The following is a 23,637-nucleotide window of genomic DNA, read 5'->3' as shown; positions in this document are numbered from 1 at the left end:
ATTATTGTTTGTCAACAAACTTTCACAGATTGGCTACCTCTTTGTCAATATTTTTCTGTCAGTAAACCCTCTGATCGGCTACCTTTTTTTCAATTCTTCACTAACCATCACTGATAGTCTGCCTCCTCTTGTTTAAGGATGTAGATGGTGATTCCGTTGGACAAGAAAAGTCAAGTGACCAAACGGAGGACTTTGTACACATCAGCTTCAAACTAGCAGACTATGAGGACAAGAAAGTTAAACCAGGAGTCAAAGATGTTACAGAAAAACAAGGTCAAGTGGGGTTCAAGGACACAGCAGAAAAAATGTCACAGAAACAAGGGGTCATGTCGTTGGTAAACACAGGGAAAGCATTATTACAGAGGAAGGTGAAAGGTCAAATAGATGGAGACAAGGTCAGTGCTTCCTTATCTTCCTCAGCGGTGGAGACATCTGCTCGAACTCCCAAGGTATTAACTCATACCCAGTCTGCATCATCCTCTCCCCGGAAGGAGGCCAACCTCAAGTCTGCAAGGCAGCGAGCCCATAGTGACACATCACTCATTACGGTATTATCTCTTATTTCTTGTACTGTGGCTTAAGTTGGAATAATGTGTTGTTAATGAAAATACGGTACCTATACATTATGTTGTAAAGGATAAATACGGTACCTATACATTATGTTGTAAAGGATAAAATAAATTTAAGGATATTGTATCAATATACACATCTTTTAATTGTTTGTGTTTGTAAACATGTAAATTCTTTCTAAAAATCAAGTTTTATCAGTACAAAAATTTGCCATGAAAATCAAAAATAATTCCTAGAGCACTTAATTTTTTAAACTATTTCAGTATTTTATCACCAGAAATTTCGATTGGTTATGGACATGCAGCAACTAGTTAATGTAATGGTGGTGGTTAGGTACAAATGTATATGATGTTTAATGGTTATAAAATTTGCTGTAACTGGTGATATTTAATGGCAGTTGTCACATTTATGGTATTTTCCAAACAGGTACAGGATGACCTTGACGACGATGGAGGTAGTGACGGAGAGGATTTACCTGATCAGGATGACCAGTCATGTGACAAGCACAAGACAGAAGAGGTCGCCTCTCGACAGGTATGTTTTGTTATGTCAGCTCTCATTTGTATTTGGTACTAATGTCAACGCTCAAAGGTGCCTATCGGTAGTATACATTTCTGCTCTAATATTGTTGCTTCAGCTGTAATCACAAAGATTCTGCACCACAAAAGAATTCATGTAAGAGCATTGTTCTAAGACATGTAAAACTCACTTGTCGTAAGACTCTTAGAGACACTACTATAAGCATACAAGTCCAGTATTAAATGCTGTTGTGATGGCATTACTATGTCTCCCCTTCGAATGATGGGAGACATTGTATTAGTACTGGTTCTTCTTCTTCTTCATCTTCTTCTTCTTCTGGTTCTTCTAATCAAACTTGTCCGGGCCATAACTTTTAAACCGTTAAAGATGTCTTAATGAAACTTTAGGTATGCATGCATCAACCACAGGAGGTGTGCAGTGCACTGAAATTAGTTCACTTTGACCTTCACCTCAAGGTCAAAGGACAAATAAGTGCACATTTTCAGTAAATTCTTGTCCAGCCCGTACATTTCGAACCATTAAAGATATCTTGTTCAAGCTTGAGCTATATCTGCATCACCCACAGAAGGTGTGTAGTGCAATAGAATTAGGTCTCATGTTTCACTATATACAAAGTTATGGCCCTTTGTTTAATTTTTTATACAGAAGTTTGTCCAGAGCAGAAGTTCCATGTTATTTCACCTACGTTAACCATACTTATCATATTTATGTATATTGGAAAGGCGGAATCTCTCAAACTAAAATCAGGTTTTGTGCCCCACTATGGACAGAGTTATGGCCCTTTGTTTATTTTTAATACCAAAGTTTGTCCATGGCATAACTTCTAAACCATTAAAGATATCTTAATCAAACTTGAAGCATACCTGCATCACCCACAGAAGGTGTGCAGTGCACTGGAACTAGATCTCATGCCCCACTATATACAGAGTTATGGCCCTTTGTTTAATTTTAATACCGAAGTTTGTCCTTAGCATAAGTTTCATTTTATTTCACCTACGTTGACCATACTTACCATATTTATGTTTCTTGAGAAGGCGGAAATTCTCACACTAAAATCAGATTTTATGCCCCACTATATACAGAGTTATGGCCCTTTGTTTATTTTTAATACTGAAGTTTGTCCACTGCATAACTTCTAAACCATTAAACATATTATAATCAAACTTAAAGTGTACCTGCATCACTCACAGAAGGTGTGCAATGCACTGGTTTTAGGTCTCGTGCATCACTATATACAGTGTTATGGCCCTTTGTTTAATTTTGATACGGAAGTTTGTCCACAGTATAACTTTCATGTTATTTCACCTACGTTGACCAAACTTGCTAAAGTTTTAATGTAGCTTGGGAAGTAGGAGTGTCGCATTCTAAATTCGGGTCTAGTGCCCCACTGTATAAAGCGATATGGCCCTTTGCTAATTTGTTATACCAGAGTTTTTCTATTGGCTTATAAGGGGAGACATATGTTTTTGTTCACAAAAACACAATTCTAGTTGTCAGTATATTAGTTATAAAACACTGATATATGTTTAAATATACAACTTTTCAGAACCCAAAATGGAATGAGAAGTTTATGCTACATGTGGATAAGGATGACTGTTACCTCAATGTGTGTGTCTGGTGTAAAATTCCTCCCAAACTGGACAAACATGACAGAGTTATTAAACCAGGCAAGGAGATTCTGCTGGGACATGTAAGTGTGTAAACAAGGGGATGTAAGGTCGTTCAGTTCTTTTATAGATAGGTACACAAACCTGGCAAGAAGGGATAGTTGCGAGTTCCAATATGTCATGATTGTTTGGTCACAATAAATATGAACTGATGACAGTTGAAGTTCCTTTTGCATATTCAAATCCTGTCAAACATGTCATTAAAAATAATCAGGAAAATAACTCATTGCAGATTGATGAAAATAGCCAATTGTACATGCAAAGGTTTCCACTGTTTCAGTATAGTATAATCATATTCTTACCACTACTTCATTGTACTTTCTGATATTTATTGTAGGTGAGTGTGGTTTAGGTTGATGTATATTATCTTCAGAGTGAAGTATGATATTTATTGTAGGTGAGTGTAGTTTAGGTTGACGTATAGTGTCCTCAGAGTGAGGTATGATATTTATTGTAGGTGAGTGTAGTTTAGGTTGACGTGTATTGTCCTCAGAGTGAAGTATGATATTTATTGTAGATGAGTGTAGTTTAGGTTGACGTATATTATCCTCAGAGTGAAGTATGATATTTATTGTAGGTGAGTGGAGTTTAGGTTGACGTATATTGTCCTCAGAGTGAAGTATAATATTTATTGTAGGTGAGTGTAGTTTAGGTTGACGTATATTGTCCTCAGAGTTATGATATTTATTGTAGGTGAGTGTAGTTTAGGTTGACGTATAGTGTCCTCAGAGTGAGGTATGATATTTATTGTAGGTGAGTGTAGTTTATGTTGACGTATATTGTCCTCAGAGTGAAGTATAATATTTATTGTAGGTGAGTGTAGTTTAGGTTGACGTATATTTTCCTCAGAGTGAGGTATGATATTTATTGTAGTTGAGCGTAGTTAAGGTTGACGTGTATTATCCTCAGAGTGAGGTATGATATTTATTGTAGTTGAGTGTAGTTAAGGTTGACGTGTATTATCCTCAGAGTGAGGTATGATATTTATTGTAGGTGAGAGTAGTTTAGGTTGACGTATATTGTCCTCAGAGTTATGATATTTATTGTAGGTGAGAGTAGTTTAGGTTGACGTATATTGTCCTCAGAGTGAGGTATGATATTTATTGTAGGTGAGAGTAGTTTAGGTTGACGTATATTGTCCTCAGAGTTATGATATTTATTGTAGGTGGGTGTAGTTTAGGTTGACGTATATTTTCCTCAGAGTGAAGTATGATATTTATTGTAGGTGAGTGGAGTTTAGGTTGACGTATATTGTCCTCAGAGTTATGATATTTATTGTAGGTGGGTGTAGTTTAGGTTGACGTATATTTTCCTCAGAGTGAGGTATGATATTTATTGTAGTTGAGTGTAGTTAAGGTTGACGTGTATTATCCTCAGAGTGAGGTATGATATTTATTGTAGGTGAGTGTAGTTTAGGTTGACGTATATTGTCCTCAGAGTTATGATATTTATTGTAGGTGAGTGTAGTTTAGGTTGATATATATTGTCCTCAGAGTGAAGTATGATATTTATTGTAGGTGAGTGTAGTTTATGTTGACGTATATTGTCCTCAGAGTGAAGTATAATATTTATTGTAGGTGAGTGTAGTTTAGGTTGACGTATATTGTCCTCAGAGAGAAGTATGATATTTATTGTAGGTGAGTGTAGTTTATGTTGACGTATATTGTCCTCAGAGTGAAGTATGGTATTTATTGTAGGTTAGTGTAGTTTAGGTTGACGTATATTGTCCTCAGAGTGAGGTATGATATTTATTGTAGGCGAGTGTAGTTTAGGTTGACGTATATTGTCCTCAGAGAGAAGTATGATATTTATTGTAGGTGAGTGTAGTTTAGGTTGACGTGTATTGTCCTCAGAGTGAAGTATGATATTTATTGTATGTGAGTGTAGTTTAGGTTGATGTATATTGTCCTCAGAGTGAAGTATGATATTTATTGTAGGTGAGTGTAGTTTAGGTTGACGTATATTATCCTCAGAGTGAGGTATGATATTTATTGTAGGCGAGTGTAGTTTAGGTTGACGTATATTGTCCTCAGAGTGAGGTATGATATTTATTGTATGTGAGTGTAGTTTAGGTTGACGTATATTGTCCTCAGAGTGAAGTAGGATATTTATTGTAGGTGAGTCTACCGGTACCGGATATATGTCTCGACTGTTTGATGACCACACAGGGAGACTCCCAGCATACCATTCCTCTAGTACACGCAGACCCAAGGGCTGGGGCAAGGTTTGTTCTTCGTTAGTTACATAGCGTATCTGTGTTTAGTGACCAAAGCTTTCTTACTACTGAATCTTGGATTCATGAATTAAGAATACAATCTCAGCGTTCTTTAGTGGTGTAGATAAGACAACAATTAGAAGCTATCATAAGTTGTTTGATATTGTGGCACGTATATTATGTATAGTACGTATAAATTTAACAAAATACTGAATACTAAATCTCACTAGAACTTTCGCCCGTCTTTAGGTTATTCATGCATAATATAAACATGAGGGGAATATTGTTTTTAAAAATTATAAATTAATCTTCCTGTGTCTTGATAAAGAAATAGATGGCTCTGAAAATTTGATTACCTTGTAATATTGCCTACACTATTGAGTATTGTGATTACCTCTCTGCCTAATATATCAATTTTAATATTTTGTTTCCTACAAACATACGTTTGTAAGGACCCAGTGCTATATGGGATCTTACTATTAATATTTCTTCTTTAACCCATAAACTCTATTATATAGTTGTATATATATACAATGTTGTAGAAGAAAGTAGAGGCAGGTGTTACTGTATAGTGTAAAACCCCAACTTATTCAAATCCAAGGGGTCCAGATCAATGGCAAAATAGCTTGAGCTAGATGATAGAAAAGAAAAACGAGATTAATAAATGTGAACTACTATAGATAAGATACAAACTTTTTTAACAATGAAATGTATAGTCATCTGTATTAAGAAAAGAAGTAAAAGATTTCGTCTCCATGTGCCTATTGTTTAGGCCTATGTTTGCCATACTGTATTTGGTGAAATTCATTTTATAAAAAAAACAGAAATGGAGAAACTGCTGGATTTTTCTTAAGTAAGAAAATATTGCATTCATGCTATTTTGAAGTTAATTGATAATGAAATTAACAATGAAATTTTATTCATGTAAGAAAAAAATGATAAATTAAAATGTGGTTGAGAAATGGCCCCGAGAGTTTGGCTGAATATCATCTTTGTCAAATATGGTTTTACCCACTCATTAAATGAACACTTCTACGTATACATCAATGTCAAACACATAATGTCATCATAAGATGAATATGCACATAAAATGATAATTAAGTAAAAAGTAAACAAATCAAGTTAACAGTTATTTACCTGTCACATAAAGGATCGTTTTACATGATATTGCATACATCTACCGGTACTACGAAATATAAAAGAGCCACATCAGGTTATACACATGATGTAATTGGTTGACATTTAACCTATGAGTGGGATGGCCCTTGGAAATAAAGGAACTGAAACTAACATATATACAAGTGAGAATTTAATGTCAAACACTGTCTGAAAATTTGAGATTAATGCTTTATTCATTTAGTAATTAGGATTCAATAACAACATAATAACCACTATTATTACTAATTCATTTGTTTCAAATTAAATATTTATTTCAGCCGTGCTAAATTTTCCAACCTTGCAAGTCATAAAGGTTTTGAGCCATCCCTGTGTAATGGGGACATAACTCTTGCGTTTTGGCACAAGCCTTTCAAGATGTCGGATGAGGTTAGGAAAAAGATGACGAGAGTGAAGGGAGAGGTCCACACAGAATCTCTGCCTCCAGATCTACCACCGGCTGTAGCTAAAGAGGCTGCCACCGACAGCATTAAAAAGTAGGTATAGAGAAACCTGAACAAATTATCATCGATATACTACAATAAACATTATATTTTGATGACATGCTGACATATCTCACACAAAAAAAAGAAAAAAAAGACCCCTATTCCAAACAATTTTCTATGTGAGGTTTCGATGACTAGTATGATATGCACACTGTCACCTTCATCAGACAAATGACCAATGAAGCTTTGTTAACACTTAGTCATAGATGTGTGAGAGTCTTTGAGCCCCATCGTCTCGATTTAGAACTGGCCCACTGCGCCGTATCCAGATGGCTTCCTTTATCTGCCGCTTGATCAGATTGTTCTCTCAGTCCAAAACTTTGGAGTTATCCCAATCAATCACATGGTTTTTCTGTGTGGTATGGTCTGTGATTGCTGATTCATTTATCTGGGACTCTGACTGTTTTCTTTCAGATCTGGTGAATTTCCTACCTTCTTGGGTTTCTGTGTCTTTCCGGTGTTCACCAAGGTGGACCCCAAATCGCCTTCCAGTCTCTTCAATATACGACGCGTCACAGTTTTTGCATTCAATTTTGTATACACATTCTGCACGTTTTCTTTAGGTGTTTTATCCTTAGGCTATACTAGGATATTGCAAAGCGTCTGGTGGGGCTTCATGGCTGTTGCTATGTCATGACCGCGATATATCCTCTGGATGGTTTTGGATAAACCCTTTATACAAGAGATGACCACTTGACCTTTGGTTTTGTTCTTATCCTTGATTGGCCTTTTCGTGTTCTTCTCCTTACTTTGACACTGTTTTTTTACCCGTTTTAGGGCCCATTCCGGATATGCACATGTTCTCATTGCCCTACAAAGCGTAGCTGAATTGAGTCATTACGATACATATATATCAACTATTTTACATATGTTTCCAGCGTAGCCGAAATTGACATCGATTTTATGGGCAACTCATACACACTTTACAACTTTGTGTGCATACGCTTGATTGGTCATTTTTCTGATGAAGGTGACAGTGTACATATCGTACTAGTCATTGAAAGTCACATTGAAAATTTTATTGGTTGTTAAAAAAAAGTGCAACACTCTTGTTTAATAACTACTGGAAATTGTTTTATTTCTAACATTAAAATAAAAACAAAAATAATTTGAATCTCCTTCTTGAGATGATTTGTTATTCCATACAACCTGATGATTTGATCGATCTGAACAACAACAACATGGTTGAAGAGAAGCCTGATTTATGTACATTTAGTATATATAAACATGTTTAAATATGTTGACTTTGGCAGTATTTATTTTTGTAAGTATTTGAAGAGTCAAACTATGAAATATACAAATATACAGGTTCACTGTGACATCCAACATAGAAAGGACCTATCTTACTAAAACTGTTAGCATCTATATATTCAAACTAATAATTTTGAGGTTGTTTTTGACAGGATTGAAGAAGGTCGACATGATTTTACTGGGACTAATTTTAACACGGCAACTTATTGTGATCTTTGTGGAAAGAAGGTAAGATTATATGACGGCAAATTATTGTTGTCATTCTGAACAACCAATTGTCCTACCACTTTTTGGTCGCATAGAAGGTTTGGTGATATGGAGAGGGAGATATATAAATGAAATATCAAGACCACAGATTAAACAATGGAAATCTTTATTGATGTTTTGAAAAAAGTGTTTGGTAACCATTGTATTATATTAAGCTTCTGGCATGTTTTTGAAACTGATTACTGTAAACATAGCAGCATTTTCATATTTCAAACATCCAAAACAATTGCTGAAGTTACACAGATCATGGTTTAATCCAACGCTTTAACATGCTTGAGTTCAGAAACTTTATTAGCTCACTTAGCTAGTCTGAAGGACCAAGGTGAGCTTATGCCATACCATGGCGTCCGTCACCCGTCCGTCGTCCATCGTCTGTACGTCAACAATTTCTTCAAACGACTTCTTCTTCTTAACCACTGATTGGAATTTAATTCATTTTGACTGGAAGCATCCCTAGATGGTGGGGATTCAAAATTGTACAAATGGTGGGGCTCACTTCCCAGGGGGCTCAGGGACGGGGCCAAAAGGGGTCAATTTGGCTATATTGCTATAAACGACTTCTTCTGTAGAACTATGTCATGGATATCAATCATATTTGGTTAGAAGCATTCATGGGAGGCGAGGTTTAAAAATTGTACAAATGTTGGGGCTGACCCCTAAGGGAGCTGAGGGGCGGGCCAACAAGGATTATTTGGCCATACTGCTTTAAGCGACTTCTTCCCTGGAACTAAGAGATGGATATCAACCATATTTGACTGGGAGCATCCCTAGGGAGTGGAGATTAAAAATTATACAAATGGTTGGGCTGAACCTCCAGGGGGCTGAGGGGTGGCAAAAGGGAGCAATTTGGCTATATTTTTACAAACGACTTCTTCTGTAGAGCTTTGCCATGGATATCAATCATATTTGGTCGGAAGCATTCATGGGAGGCAGGGATTCAAAATTGTTTAAATGGTGGGGCTGACCCCTGGGCTAAGGGGTAGGGCCAAAAAAAGTTTATTACTTTGAAATGGTTGTGATCCCCACCTTATAATCATGGAATACAATGGCTGAGTATAAAGAAATGAATGCACATTTGCTTTTAGAAGGGCTCTGGGGTCTTGCCCCACCCTTGGAGACTTATTCCCTGGGTCATAACTTTGAAACTGTTGAGATCCCCACCCAAAACCTATATATACAAATGCTGAGGCATAAAGAGATGAATGCAGTCATGATATTAGAATTTATCCTGAGGTCTGGCCACAACCCTAGGAATCTAGTTTCTGAGTCACAGCTTGGAAACAGTTGAGATCCCCACTCCAAAACCATACATGAAATTGCTGGGCATGAAAAATCTAATACAGATATACTACAAGGATTGGCCTTGGGGTTTTGCATATTTCCTTGGATCTCATTTGGAGAATATTTTGCCATGTTTGCTTATATATCCAGGTGAGTGATACACGTACAGACCCTTGGCTGACATATTTGTTTACAGATTTTGTTAAATCATTTTTTTATATACTGATTTGGCTGACATATTTGTTTATTTACAGATTTGGTTGAAAGAAGGATCCCAGTGTTATACCTGTTCTATAATTTGTCACAAGAAATGTATGGAGAAGTGTCAGGCTCAGACTCTGTGTACCTTGTAAGTCGCTCACCATATAAAAATGTTAATTAACTTATTACTCATTCAGTCTTTAGTTCATAAACTAGCATAATTCCTTAAAAATTAAGTAATATTACACTCCTTGTTAATCACTCAGTGTTAAATAATCTAGTCTGCTTGGTAAGTCACTGGATATTCAATAGTCAATGAGCCAGCTATAGCAGGATAGACAAATCACTTGGCATTCAGTGTTAAAAGCTAGTGAACTTTGTATGACACACAACGTTCAATGTACTTACACCCTATGTCAAACACTACTTATGATCAATCCGCCAACTTTTGTTACACTAAAGCAATCCGCAACTTTTGTTACACTAAAGCAATCCGCAACTTTTGTTACACTAAAGCAATTCAAGGTAAAAGGTAGAATACCAGAGGCTTGTGTTACTGTTAACTGATCTGGCCCAAAGTACCAATTGAGCTAATTATGCTGTGGTGCCGCAACCTTTGGACCTTTGCAATGCATCTGACATCAACTATTTACTTTATACATGTACAACTTCTTCTTAATAATCAAAATACCTAGGATGATGACCTAGTAGCATGCAGAGTGGGAGAGCTATTGGGTTTAAGGTCACAGGGAGCAACATGTTTTGAAACCCTTTAAAAGACTTTTTCTGGATAGCCAAAATTCACAGGGTGAAGATATTTGGCTAGTAGCATGCTTGTATAATGGGTTAAAAATTATTCAAAAGATTCAGCTTCACCCATAGTCAAGGTCACAGGGGTCAAATATGCTGGAAATAAGAATTTGAATGTCCAGGAGTCACAGGAAAAGATATGTAGGGAATGATATGTAGCCTGTAGCTTTATTTAGTCTGTTGAGATGTTATTTGATCTTGGTCCAATTTTAAGGTTACAAGTTTGAGGTTAATACCTGGTGAGTGATGCAGGCCCATAGGGCATCTTGTTTCTACATGTGAGCTATTGTCCAAGTTGTTTTGATGGAAGTATACAAAGAATAAATAAACTCGCCCGGTTTGACCGGTTTGTCTTACACTAACTTTAGATTCTTAATATCATCAGGAAGAGGTCATCACAGATATTCTTACTAAATATTACTTTGGAATAATGACTCACATCTTTCAAACCGTTTTACTCTAAAGGAAAGGACCAAAGGTACGTAACTTCCCTTCTCAGTCCTGGAAGATTCCCATTACCAGGGCCGAGGCTGAGCGCAGGAAGGCAAAGGAGGGAGCTGCACAGAAGACTGGAGGACTGCTGAGTAAATTCCGCAAGGACAGCAGTCTAGAGAGGAAACAGGGTAACTGTTATACAGACAGCTGTTTCTCATTATCACCTCTGGTCAAACTTGTAGAGATGTTTCCTGAAGTTTTCTGTTTTATATATTGTTGGTTTAATTGTTGCTGTACAATTACTGACTCGCCACAAAGGTGATCTGATAATGAGATATAAATGGTTCTCTAACTTCACGTAAATGTAAAACATCTGATAATCATTTACCAGTAGTTCTGAATAATGTTTGGCAGTAAGTTTATATACTCTATAATTGGCTGTGATCAATTGACAGTAATATTTAGGATATACATGTATGACTGAAATCTGGTGGTATCTGACTCTGTTATGTTTACTTTGTCTTTGGCTAGTATACGTTTATACTTGCTAGGTAGCATTACATTCTTATCGTCTTCTCATAGTTTGAAGTTCTATTGAAAAGTTAAAATAATTCTTTATAGACAAAGTTCCTATAATATATAAATATATAATTTCATTGCAAAAATTACTTAAGTGTCTGTCATAATATACAAGTAAGTTTTATAAAACAAACTAATCTGAATTTTCTGAAATTTTTCATAACTTATTTTAGTAACTGGCCAGTCTGTGGTAACTATATATGCTGCTCTATGTTACAGCTGCTGCTGTGGCAAGCACTCTGAAAGCTCCTTCCCCTGAGCGACTTACTGTTCCCCAATCCTCACCCAACCTGTCCCCACAGCTAAGTCCACAGTTAATCCGACGACGAAACTCTGCCCCGGCCCCAGACAAGGACGGTGGGGCAGAGGTGGAGAAACAGACATCCTCAGAGTCATGGCTGTCGGACGGTTCACATTCCTTTCCACACACTCGTTCCACCACTTCCATACAGTCACTCACAAGCAGCCTTTCCAACTCTGACATGATCTTCAAGGTACAGGCCTGGTCACTAATGTTGTGTAATGTTAAGGATACCAGATTCTGTATATAATGAGAGATTTAGGTCTAGTGCCTGTTCAGCTTACATCTAGTATGTGTGTTATCTAATGACAGTTATTACCCTATCTGTAGAACCAGGAATGCTTCGAGTGGAACCTTGTTAGTCTGGACACAATAGTCCATTTCCATGAAATTGACAAGACCAGATGTCCAGGTCATGTGACCTTCACATATCAGTTTAGAGTGACATGCAATATATCGAGGACAGCCAATATTTCTGTGCCTGCCCATAGCTAGTTTACTTTATATACTCCAGCTCCATAGTTCTTATGGTGATCTATAGTCCAAGTGTTATAGCCATAGCAGATCACCCCATACAATGGTACCCTGATTTACTACAGGATGTATCTGTGAGGTCAACAGACAGATCACCCCATAAAATGGTACCCTGATTTACTACAAGATGTATCCGTGAGGTCCACAGACAGATCACCCCATACAATGGTACCCTGATTTACTACAGGATGTATCTGTGAGGTCCACAGACAGATCACCCCATACAATGGTACCCTGATTTACTACAGGATGTATCCGTTAGGTACACAGACAGATTACTCCTAACAATGGTACCCTGATTTACTACAGGATGTATCTGTGAGGTCCACATACAGATCACTCCTAACAATGGTACCCTGATTTACTACAGGATGTATCTGTGAGGTCCACGGACAGATCACCCCATACAATGGTACCCAGATTTACTACAGGATGTATCTGTGAGGTCTACTGACAGATCACCGCATACAATGGTACCCTGATTTACTACAGGACATATCTTTGAGGTCTACAGACAGATCACCCCATACAATGGTACCCAGATTTACTACAGGATGTATCTGTGAGGGCCACAGACAGATTACTCCTAACAATGGTACCGTGATTTACTACAGGATGTATCCGTTAGGTCCACAGACAGATCACCCCAGACAATGGTACCCTGATTTACTACAGGACATATCTTTGAGGTCTACAGACAGATCACCCCATACAATGGTACCATGATTTACTACAGGATGTATCTGTGAGATCCACAGACAGATCACCCCATACAATGGTCCCCAGATTTACTACAGGATGTATCTGTGAGGGCCACAGACAGATTACTCCTAACAATGGTACCCTGATTTACTTCAGGATGTATCGGTGAGGTCCACAGACAGATCACCCCAAACAATGGTACCCTGATTTACTACAGGATGAATCTGTGAGGTCCACAGACAGATTACTACTACAAGATGTATCCGTGAGGTCCACAGACAGATCACCCCATACACTGGTACCCTGATTTACTACAGGATGTATCTTTGAGGTCTACAGACAGATTACCCCGAACCATGGTACCCTGATTTACTACAGGATGTGTCTGTGAGGTCTACCGACAGATCACCCCATACAATGGTACCCAGATTTACTACAGGATGTATCTGTTAGGTCCACAGACAGATCACTCCATACAATGGTACCCTGATTTACTACAGGATGAATCTGTGAGGTCCACAGACAGATTACTACTACAAGATGTATCCGTGAGGTCCACAGACAGATCTCCCCATCCAATGGTCCCCTGATTTACTACAGGATGTATCTGTGCGGTCCATATACAGATCACTCCTAACAATGGTACCCTGAATTACTACAGGATGTATCTGTGAGGTCCACATACAGATCACCCCATACAATGGTACCCTGCTTTACTACAGGCTGTATCTGTGAGGTCCACAGACAGATCTCCCCATACAATGGTACCCTGATTTACTATAGGATGTATCTGTGAGGTCCACAGACAGGTCACCCCATACAATGGTACCCTGATTTTCTACAGGATGTATCTGTGAGGTCCACAGATAGATCACCCCATACAATGGTACCCTGATTTACTACAGGATGTATCTTTGAGGTCTACAGACAGATCACCCCATACCATGGTACCCTGATTTACTACAGGATGTATCTGTGAGGTCCACAGACAGATTACTCCTACCAAGGGTACCCTGATTTACTACAGGATGTATCTGTTAGGTCCACAGACAGATTACTCCTAACAGTTATGTTAAGAAGAAGTGTTGTTTGATCATCGATGATAAATGTTATTATTTAAATGATTAAAATAGCAAACATGAGGAGGTTTCATTTCAGACTGATGTCGTGATAATTACCTGAGTGATCCAGCATGGTGTAGTGTTATGTTTCTGTTCCGTTATTTTCGTTAATCACGATTAATGCATCAAACTTTAGTTTTTGACAAATATGATTTGCTTTTCATTTCATTAAACGTTTTAGTATTATGTAGTGAAAGTCACAAAAAAACATTTTGGTTGTTGGTCTATGATGAAACATTCATACAATTAGGTATGGTTGTGAGAGGTCCACGTCAGCATGTACATGTATATATATGGTGGGTAGGGTCGGCTCTGTATACCTTATCATCTTACACACAGTCACGTACATCAAATAGGAATAGTAGGGTACCTTTAAAAAAAAAAAACCCACATAAATTGCAGTTTAAAATTTGTGTTGATACATGTATCTGAAATCAGTTTTGTATATGTGCAATTAGTGATCGGCTGATGATATATTATAATAGAAAATTGATCGGTTTGTCCTCTCCGATTCCAATTATCTATTAAAAATTCCATTATCGATATAATCGGTTCTTCGTTAAAATTTAAATGTTAATTGTTTTCAATTAAAAATGTATTGAAAGTCACATATTCTTAGGATTTTTACTATATGATTGATGAAACTGAATAAAAATTGCTTGAAATCGGTTCATTATAAAAGAACAAAACCTAATGTATAACTTATGAACCGATTATGCTATCGATCATCGATGGGTTTACTTCTTCCGATTATAAACCAATTATCGTTTATGATTTTAAACCGATTGCCCATCACTATGTGCAATAAGTATTATTTTTTTTATCTTAATTGCATTTTAGCACATAAAAGGTTGTTTAATAGGTTCAAATTTGGTCTTAAAAATTGGTCAAAATCAATTAAAAGGGAACAAGTAGGCAAACATGAAACGTTTTGATGACAAGGTGGATCATGGATCCTTTCACTGTTTTTTATATCACAAAATATGCCAAGGTCATGGCATTATAATACAGATATACATATATGTAATCACTTTATGTTGACCGTACTGTTATAGCAACTTGTTCACAGCATGCTTTTTGAGGCACCTCTTCAGTAAGGCTATTAGTATGTATAAATATTAAATTAAGCCAATCAAAATAAATTTTACAACAAAACATGTTTATAAAAAACTCTGGAGGATTTAAGAAGTTAATTTAAATAAGTTTGTTATGAATTCCGGATTATCAAAAAATAATTGCTTTACAGCATTTTTTTTTATAATAATGAATGCCAGTGGACCTGGCCCAAGAAATGTTAAATATGTAAATGATAAACACCACGGGACATAGGAAATTAGTTTTGTTATTCATGTGTACTCCAGTGGTTCTAGGAAATTAGTTTTGTTATTCATGTGTACTCCAGAGCTTCTAGGAAATTAGTTTTTACAGCAGAATTTGTTTATAACAAATCCTGGCTTGGAAATGTTTGATTTAACTTACATTAAAACCTGTTTGTAATGAATCATGGAAGGTGCAATGAACTACCTACATAGAAATTTTGATATTTCTTGTTAGCTTGGAACACATGCATTACTTTACAGTAAACAATAAGTTCAAGCCTGTTCATGGTAGACATGATCCTTTACCCATAACAATTACACTGTTTTATGTACCCATAACAATTACACTGCTTTATGTACCCATAACAATTACACTGCTTCATGTATTCATAACAATTACACTGCTTCATGTACCCATAACAATTACACTGCTTCATGTACTCATAACAATTACACTGATTTATGTACCCATAACAATTACACTGCTTCATGTACCCATAACAATTACACTGCTTTATGTACCCATACCAATTACACTGCTTCATGTATTCATAACAATTACACTGCTTCATGTACGCATAACAATTACACTGCTTCATGTACCCATAACAATTACTGCTTCATGTACCCATAACAATTACACTGCCTCATGTACCCATAACAATTACACTGCTTCTTGTACCCATAACAATTACACTGCTTCATGTACCCGTAACAATTACACTGCTTCATGTACCCATAACTATTACACTGCTTCATGTACTCATAACAATTACACTGATTTATGTACCCATAACAATTATACTGCTTCATGTACCCACAACAATTACACTGCTTTATGTACCCATAACAATTACACTGATTCATGTACTCATAACAATTACACTGCTTTATGTACCCATAACAATTACACTGCTTCATGTACCCACAACAATTACACTGCTTTGTGTACCCATAACAATCACACTGCTTCATGTACACATAACAATTACACTTCTTCATGTACCCATATCAATTACACTGCTTCTTGTACCCATAACAATTATACTTCTTCAGGTACCCATAACAATTACACTGCTTCATGTACCCATAACAATTACATTGCTTCATGTACCCATAACAATTACACTGCTTCATGTACCCATAATAATTACACTGCTTTATGTACCCATAACAATTATACTGCTTCATGTACCCATAACAATTACACTGCTTCATGTACCCATAACAATTACACTTATTCATGTACTCATAACAATTACACTGCTTCATGAACTCATAACAATTGCACAACCATCTGTACTTGTAAAACTTAAACTCCTTATACTTACTGCAGTTCTAACAATATATTGTAGTTTTAAGCCATTTGAAGAGTACCTGTGATAGAAATGATGCATGACGTTTAAATAAATAGTGATGAAAAGATTAATGTGAGGTACTGTTCCTGAATCTTTATTGTCATACCTTCCTGTGATCACCTTCACGAGATTAGCCTTGCTATTATATTACCTACTGACATTCCTTAGCATAATAGCACTCGGTAACACAAAGCTATAGTTACATACATAAATCATCTTCTGCTGATCAGTAAAGTAAGATCATAAATTACACAATTACTGTGTACATGTATATATCAATCAGTAAATGGTTAATATCAAAATCTAGTTAATGATAATTATCAATTTTAATATCCATCTTTCAGAATTCACTGTTGTGGTGAAAATTAGTTACGTTTTTAAGAAAGATTTTTTTTCTTTAACATCTTCTCCTTCCTTCATAAATTAAATCCACTGAAGCACCTTACATAAACATATGTTGTAGCATCATGTTGCACGACAATTTGAATGGACAAATGATTCAAACTTAGGAAATCTCATAGATCATAGATAATGTAATTGACTCTAGATCTATTTGAAAACATTTCCATAATTTTACTATCGAGAGAACATTTTAAGATGTCTAAACAGTTAATTTTCACAAATCTGGAATCAAGATGTAAGGCTTAAGGTCTAACTTTAAAAAACAAATTACAATCTTGTAATTTTTAGTACTTTTTTATGTGACAGGAAAAGGAATTATTTGATAGCTCAGATGAATCGGATGGGGAAATGGCAGCAGAACTACAAGAACGTATGGCCAAAATGAAAAAGGTCAAAGGTCACAACAACCTAGACGAAATGGTTGTTATGGCTGCGAAGGAAATGGGAAAGGAACTATTTGCCGAACTCTCATTGGAGGAAAGGAAAGAAAAACTTGACAACATGGTAATTTCTAGACTGTTACCATAGAGACAAAAAAACTACTTCTACAATAAAAGGCATTTTGGTACTTTGTGTCTGTGACATGTGTCTAGTATGAATTGAAGGTGTCTACTGGTAGATTGCTTTATTGTATTCCAGTTAATTAATGACAAATGTATGTTTGACTAACATAACATGTAATCTAGCCGTTTACACCAGTGTACTGTATTAACAGCTCGTCGGTTGGAGGTGGGAGTTCGGAGACTCACTGGTTCTACACGGTGTTATCATTTTTTGCATGCTCACAAGCACAGACGTTGTATAATGTAGTTAGTTAGTGTGGTTTTGGTTTTCAGTTATTATACACATTTTAACATTATTTATTTATTACTAGTAAGTTCTTTAAAGTCCTGTGTTAAATCCATAATTTTCAAAGTGTATCATGCTCAACATAGCGCAGTTCAAGATGCTGTAAAGTGGTAAGAAAATGTTTTGATGCCTACCTTGGTGTTTAGTTGAATTATTAACCATCAATAAATACCTTGTTAAATTACTATATAGCGGTTATATTTCATGGGGGTTTTAATTTTACTATATTCACACTTTGACTAATGTCCTTGAATTCTAAACACCAGTGAAATTATCGAAAATGTTAATCACTTTTACGGACCTTATCACAACATGTTGAAAATACTTAAAACCCAACGCTGTTATGCAAGCTTAAATGAACTCAAATATGAATATTACCAGACAACTGGGCAGTCCATGTAAAAACAACACTTACAAGTGGCCACCACATATTTATGTGTACACAGCAGGTAGATGACGAGGCTTGAGATCAGTTTAATCCTTGAATTATGACACTCAAAATACTTTGCACAACACATGGTTTTCAAGTTCACAGCGAAATTTAAACCCCGCAATTATGTACTGAATAAGAAACCGCGAAATATTGACCCCGCAAATTTAAAGCGCTATACAGTATCCATTGTCTTTTATAGAAAAACCATTTTAAGACATGTAAAGTAGTAATATCTATGAATTGGAAAAATCATGAAAAAATCATAAAATAATTTTGTTTTTTGTATTGTGCTACAGGCTACATATATGTAGTAAATGTACATATCTCGCAGAGAGGTAATTGGGTAAAACCATGAAGCAACATTGGTTATTGACAGAATTATTCAATTACCATTACAAATTGAAATCTTATTCTTCAATCAATATAAATTTTGCCCTGGAGAGATGAAGAATCAAAACAACTGAATATGTTTTTGAAGTATCTGGAATACATATGCTACATGTACTTTCACGATCAGATGGTTGGAGGCCAATATTTTGGTTTATAAATTGAAAATTAAAATGGTTAACATCAGGTCCAATGTGTTCATGGCTGTCTACATTTACTTTTGCTGTTAGATTTAACTACAGGTGCTTCTTTGTTAATGATATTTACTACTGCTGTAATTAGTATTTTGTTTATTTACAGATGTATTAATCAGTGTCTATCTTTAGCAAGTTCATGTAACATTGGAGTTGTTTTTCTTTTTATTTAGGTAATGAAATTACAGAAAGAGATTGACAAAGAGTCTGAGAACAAAACGGAACTACTGAGGATGGAACAGGATGTGTCTGATCCAGCCCAAAAGGACAGCATACGGAAGCGCCAGGCCAAGTCGGACGAGAAGGTAGAGGCTATGATGATGATGATGCTGCACTATTGTGCAGGCCTTCAGTACTGTCTGGACCAGGAAGGGGAGGACAGACAGAGGGCAAAGTCCCAGCCCACAATGGAACCAATCATGGATGAGCTAGTTGTTACCGATGTTCAGAAAGGAGACTCTGCCTCTTCAGAGTCTGAAAAAGAAGCTTCTTTTACTGACGTGATACAGAAAACAAGCAGTGATCTACCAGTTTCTGACCAGAAAGATTTAAATTGGTGTTTGTCAGAATCACCAGACACAGACTTCTGTGTGGGAACAGAACACTCCCAAGCTATTAAAATCAAGGGGACAGAAATCCCCTCATTTGGAGTTCATTTCAAAAACTGTGATCAGACAGTAATGTTTACAACTGACACTGATGAGGAGGATGTTGGTGCAGGCAGTGATCTGGTGACAAGTACAGCAATATCTGATGGCTCCCTGGAGCTGGACGATGATGAGTGTGACAAGGATGAGGAAGCGGATGACAGGGACGTGACCTTATCTGGACAACTGCCCATGTTTGATATGGCAGATGATGATTTTGAACTGTCACTAGCAGAAGATAAAATAATTTAATAGATATTTATTTATTCATTAGTTACATGAAACCTCAAGTATTGTATACAAATGCAGGCTGTAATTCTGTTTTATTTTTATGATAAATGTACTTTGTACTGTCAGCATCTCCACAGGACCAACGTGTTTGTCATACTATAGCATTGTTAAGGTAATCATTCTCATAGTTTTCATGACTTTGATCTTCATGTAAATGTCAGCAAATCTCATTTAAACATTTTTAAAATAAGTCAAACAGAATTCCTTGACTCCTTAAAAAAGCATCATTCCGTCATTCCATAAAATGGCCATGGTAACCTACATATTCACAGTCTTACTAACTCGTCCTGTGAACTAGAGATGGTAAGAACCAGGACCTGATATTGTAGGGATGCGTCAGACCATCACCAGTGTAAACTAGAGAAGGTAAGAACCAGGACCTGATATTGTAGGGATGCGTCAGACCATCTCTAGTGTAAACTAGAGATGGTAAGAACCAGGACCTGATATTGTAGGGACGCTGTCAGACCATCACTAGTGTAAACTAGAGATGGTAAGAACCAGGACCTGGTATTATAGGGACGCTGTCAGACCATCACTAGTGTAAACTAGAGATGGTAAAAACCAGGACCTGATATTGTAGTGACGCTGTCAGACCATCTCTAGTGTAAACTAGAGATGGTAAGAACCAGGCCCTGATATTGTAGGGACGCTGTCAGACCATCACTAGTGTAAACTAGAGATGGCTAGAACCATGACCTGATATTGTAGTGACGCTGTCAGACCATCTCTAGTGTAAACTAGAGATGGTTAGAACCAGGACCTGATATTGTAGGGACGCTGTCAGACCATCACTAGTGTAAACTAGAGATGGTTAGAACCATGACCTGATATTGTAGGGACGCTGTCAGACCAAGGTAAATTTAAGTGTTCTGTGCTGAAGCAATTTACTCTTATTCCTTCTGTCTTGGCTAAATTTAAGACAGGGAGGAAAACATTTCCACAAATTTATTGTAATATAAATTCCTCAAATTTATTGTTAAATAAATACAACAAAAATCAATATTTCAAATGAGTATATATATACCTAAAATTTATAAATATGAACAATCTGTATATAATAGTACAATGATGTTTTGAGTTTAGAAGTTTTCTTTTTGTAAACAGTTGTATGTTTTTAAACATTGTTTTACTTCATTTATGCTGAACTAAAAAAAAAAAGAAGAACACTTCTTGAAGGTTCTAATAGTGAATTGATTCTTTTATTGTGAAATGTAGAAAACAAGGTTAATATATTTTGTAAAGCCTCAAGTCGATTGGTGTGTTATGGTTTGGAAACATCAGAGATAAAGCAAATCTAGTTTACAAGCCATATGTAATCAGGTTGACCTCTTTTTATCAGATGAATGCTTGTCGGTTTTTAAAGCGATAAAAATATTGTACTCTTAAGGTAGATTTACTAATATAAGCATCAATTATTAATAATAATGATAATATACAACATTTATATAGCGCCCTATATAATTTGTAAAATTACTCTAAAGCACTTTTCAACATATGGATAATAGTAATGGTTATAATTGTGAAAACAAAAAACAAAGGCTTACAATCACTTTTATACATTTAAGCAAGCAATGTGCACATAATTGAACAAATAAAAGGGTGGTATTTACATAACGTCTTTGCAAAGAATATAAAATGCGAGATTCTGACTTCGACCGCAGTGATCGTGACACCTGATACAGGGTAACAAGCTCCTGTATGTACTGAGAAGCTGTTCCATTCAGTGCCTTGTATGTGTACACCAGAATTTTGTACTGCGACCTGTATCGTACAGGTAACCAGTGCAACGAATAGAGCACAGGTGTGATGGGCTCTCTCTTTCGAGGACGAGTAACTAGCCGTGCTGCAGTGTTCTGGACTCTCTGCAGACGACTGGTTAGTTTGTCCGATATACCACAGAGCAGGGCGTTACCATAATCCAACCGAGAGGTAACAAGTGAATGCACCAACATCTTGCATGCATCTGCAGTTAGAAACTGCCGAATACAGCCGATGTTCCTGATCTGGTAGGAGCAGGATTTGGCAATAGCGTTCACTTGTTTCTCCATGTTCAGTGAACTATCAAAGTCACCTAGGTGTTTAACAGCTGGAACAGTCTCAATAGTTCTGGCACCGACCTTGAGCTGGAGAGCCATTGTTTGCTGACATTTTAGGGAAAAGACCATTAGTTCCGTCTTTTCCTGATTAAGCTTAAGCATGTTGGCGTTCATCCAGATACTGATATCTGTCAGACAAGCTTCCAGACTTTCTGAGACGGTATTCCAACTGTCCTGTGGTTTGATGACCATGTAAATTTGTGTGTCATCGGCATAGCAATGATAGCGAAGGCTATGGCGACGACAAATCTCTCCAATCGGTTTGGAGTACATACAATATTTTCGTAGTCCTAACACCAACCCTTGAGGAACCCCGAAATCTAGTACTTTGTCATGTGAGGTGGAAGATCCGATGGCAACACACTATCGTCGTTCACTCAGGTAAGACTGTACCCAGCATAGTACGGTATCAGTCACTCCATAAGAGTATTCCAGACGTTTATAAAGTATGCCATGGTCGATGACGTCAAATGCCGCTGACAAGTCCAGGTTAAAGTTAATTATTAAGGTAGTTAATTATACAAAACCTCTAATTTACAGCAGGTGTTCTTTTCTCCATCACCGACCTTCTGGGGTTTCATTCTACAATATCTCTAATAGATGTCACTCGGTCAGTGACTTATGATCTAACATGTTCTCAGTGACCAGTTATATAGTCACGACAAATGTCCCGTGTTATCAGTCACTTGTTTACTGTCACTACAAACATACTGCCATGCTCTAGATCTGTAATCATGGGGTTTGTGTGTCTCCATGGACATGGACATGGAATTTAAGCATGTGTTTCACTATATGATCTTGAGTTTGTTTCCATTTCATGTGACATTTATTAAATGGATCTGAGAAATTTTCATTTGAGTGAGTCTCCATAAGATCCTGCAAATATAATTCCTAGGAAAATTAAACTTTTTGAAGTGTCTCAGAATTCTTTTAGAAATTATGTCATTTTCACTTGAGTTTACAATGTTGAAGTTCATTATATTAGAGGCATGAAATGACAAAAATAAATAAAAATTATAAGATAAAAACAAAATAAAATAAATAATCTTTACGATACATTTCTATAAAAATCGGAAATATTGAACCAATGAAAAAAAAGGTTATTTAATGCAGCAAATGATCTGGGGAATGTAGAGTAAAGTTATAGATACTCATAATAAACATAAAATATCAGGGAAATAGCATTATATTGACAGATTTAATAGCAGGGACTAAATGTTACAATCACTGTTTTTATTGAGATATAATTCATGGATGTTTTACAACAGAATAATTATCAATAAGGACCTTGCCTACTTTCTCCTATTGACGTTGAAATGAGGGACCCAAAAAATTTCACGGTTTCAAAACACAGTTGCTTCCCTTCTATCACGACATTTTGGTGCTCTTCTTGATATTTCAGTGGGAAAAGTTGGGTCCAACTTTATTTATATATGTATAAATACCTGTTCAGCAGACCAGCATTCACCTAGTGAGTTTATGTGAAATGATAACCGTCAAGCTCCTAACAACACTAACAGCCT

General features: G+C 36.4%; 1 protein-coding gene across 1 annotated transcript in view; it reads left to right on the top strand.

Moving 5' to 3' along the window:
- The window catches only part of LOC110457603 (PDZ domain-containing protein 8-like), a 52,283-nt gene extending 31,648 nt beyond the window's left edge, over positions 1 to 20,635 (top strand). Inside the window, exons 13-23 of the mRNA XM_021508948.1 lie at positions 138 to 548; positions 997 to 1,104; positions 2,657 to 2,800; positions 4,895 to 5,001; positions 6,429 to 6,644; positions 8,057 to 8,132; positions 9,707 to 9,801; positions 10,929 to 11,086; positions 11,697 to 11,971; positions 17,521 to 17,718; positions 19,251 to 20,635. Coding sequence (XP_021364623.1) covers positions 138 to 548; positions 997 to 1,104; positions 2,657 to 2,800; positions 4,895 to 5,001; positions 6,429 to 6,644; positions 8,057 to 8,132; positions 9,707 to 9,801; positions 10,929 to 11,086; positions 11,697 to 11,971; positions 17,521 to 17,718; positions 19,251 to 19,976 — 2,514 coding nt within the window. The 3' untranslated portion in view covers positions 19,977 to 20,635. The remainder of the gene's footprint in view (positions 1 to 137; positions 549 to 996; positions 1,105 to 2,656; positions 2,801 to 4,894; positions 5,002 to 6,428; positions 6,645 to 8,056; positions 8,133 to 9,706; positions 9,802 to 10,928; positions 11,087 to 11,696; positions 11,972 to 17,520; positions 17,719 to 19,250) is intronic.
- Positions 20,636 to 23,637: the final 3,002 nt, after the last annotated feature.

This window comes from Mizuhopecten yessoensis, unplaced genomic scaffold (genome assembly GCF_002113885.1).
Source record: "Mizuhopecten yessoensis strain PY_sf001 unplaced genomic scaffold, ASM211388v2 scaffold1147, whole genome shotgun sequence".
Classification (NCBI taxonomy): domain Eukaryota; kingdom Metazoa; phylum Mollusca; class Bivalvia; order Pectinida; family Pectinidae; genus Mizuhopecten; species Mizuhopecten yessoensis.
Note: the sequence above shows the minus strand (reverse complement) of the source record. Positions and strands in the feature narration are given on the sequence as shown.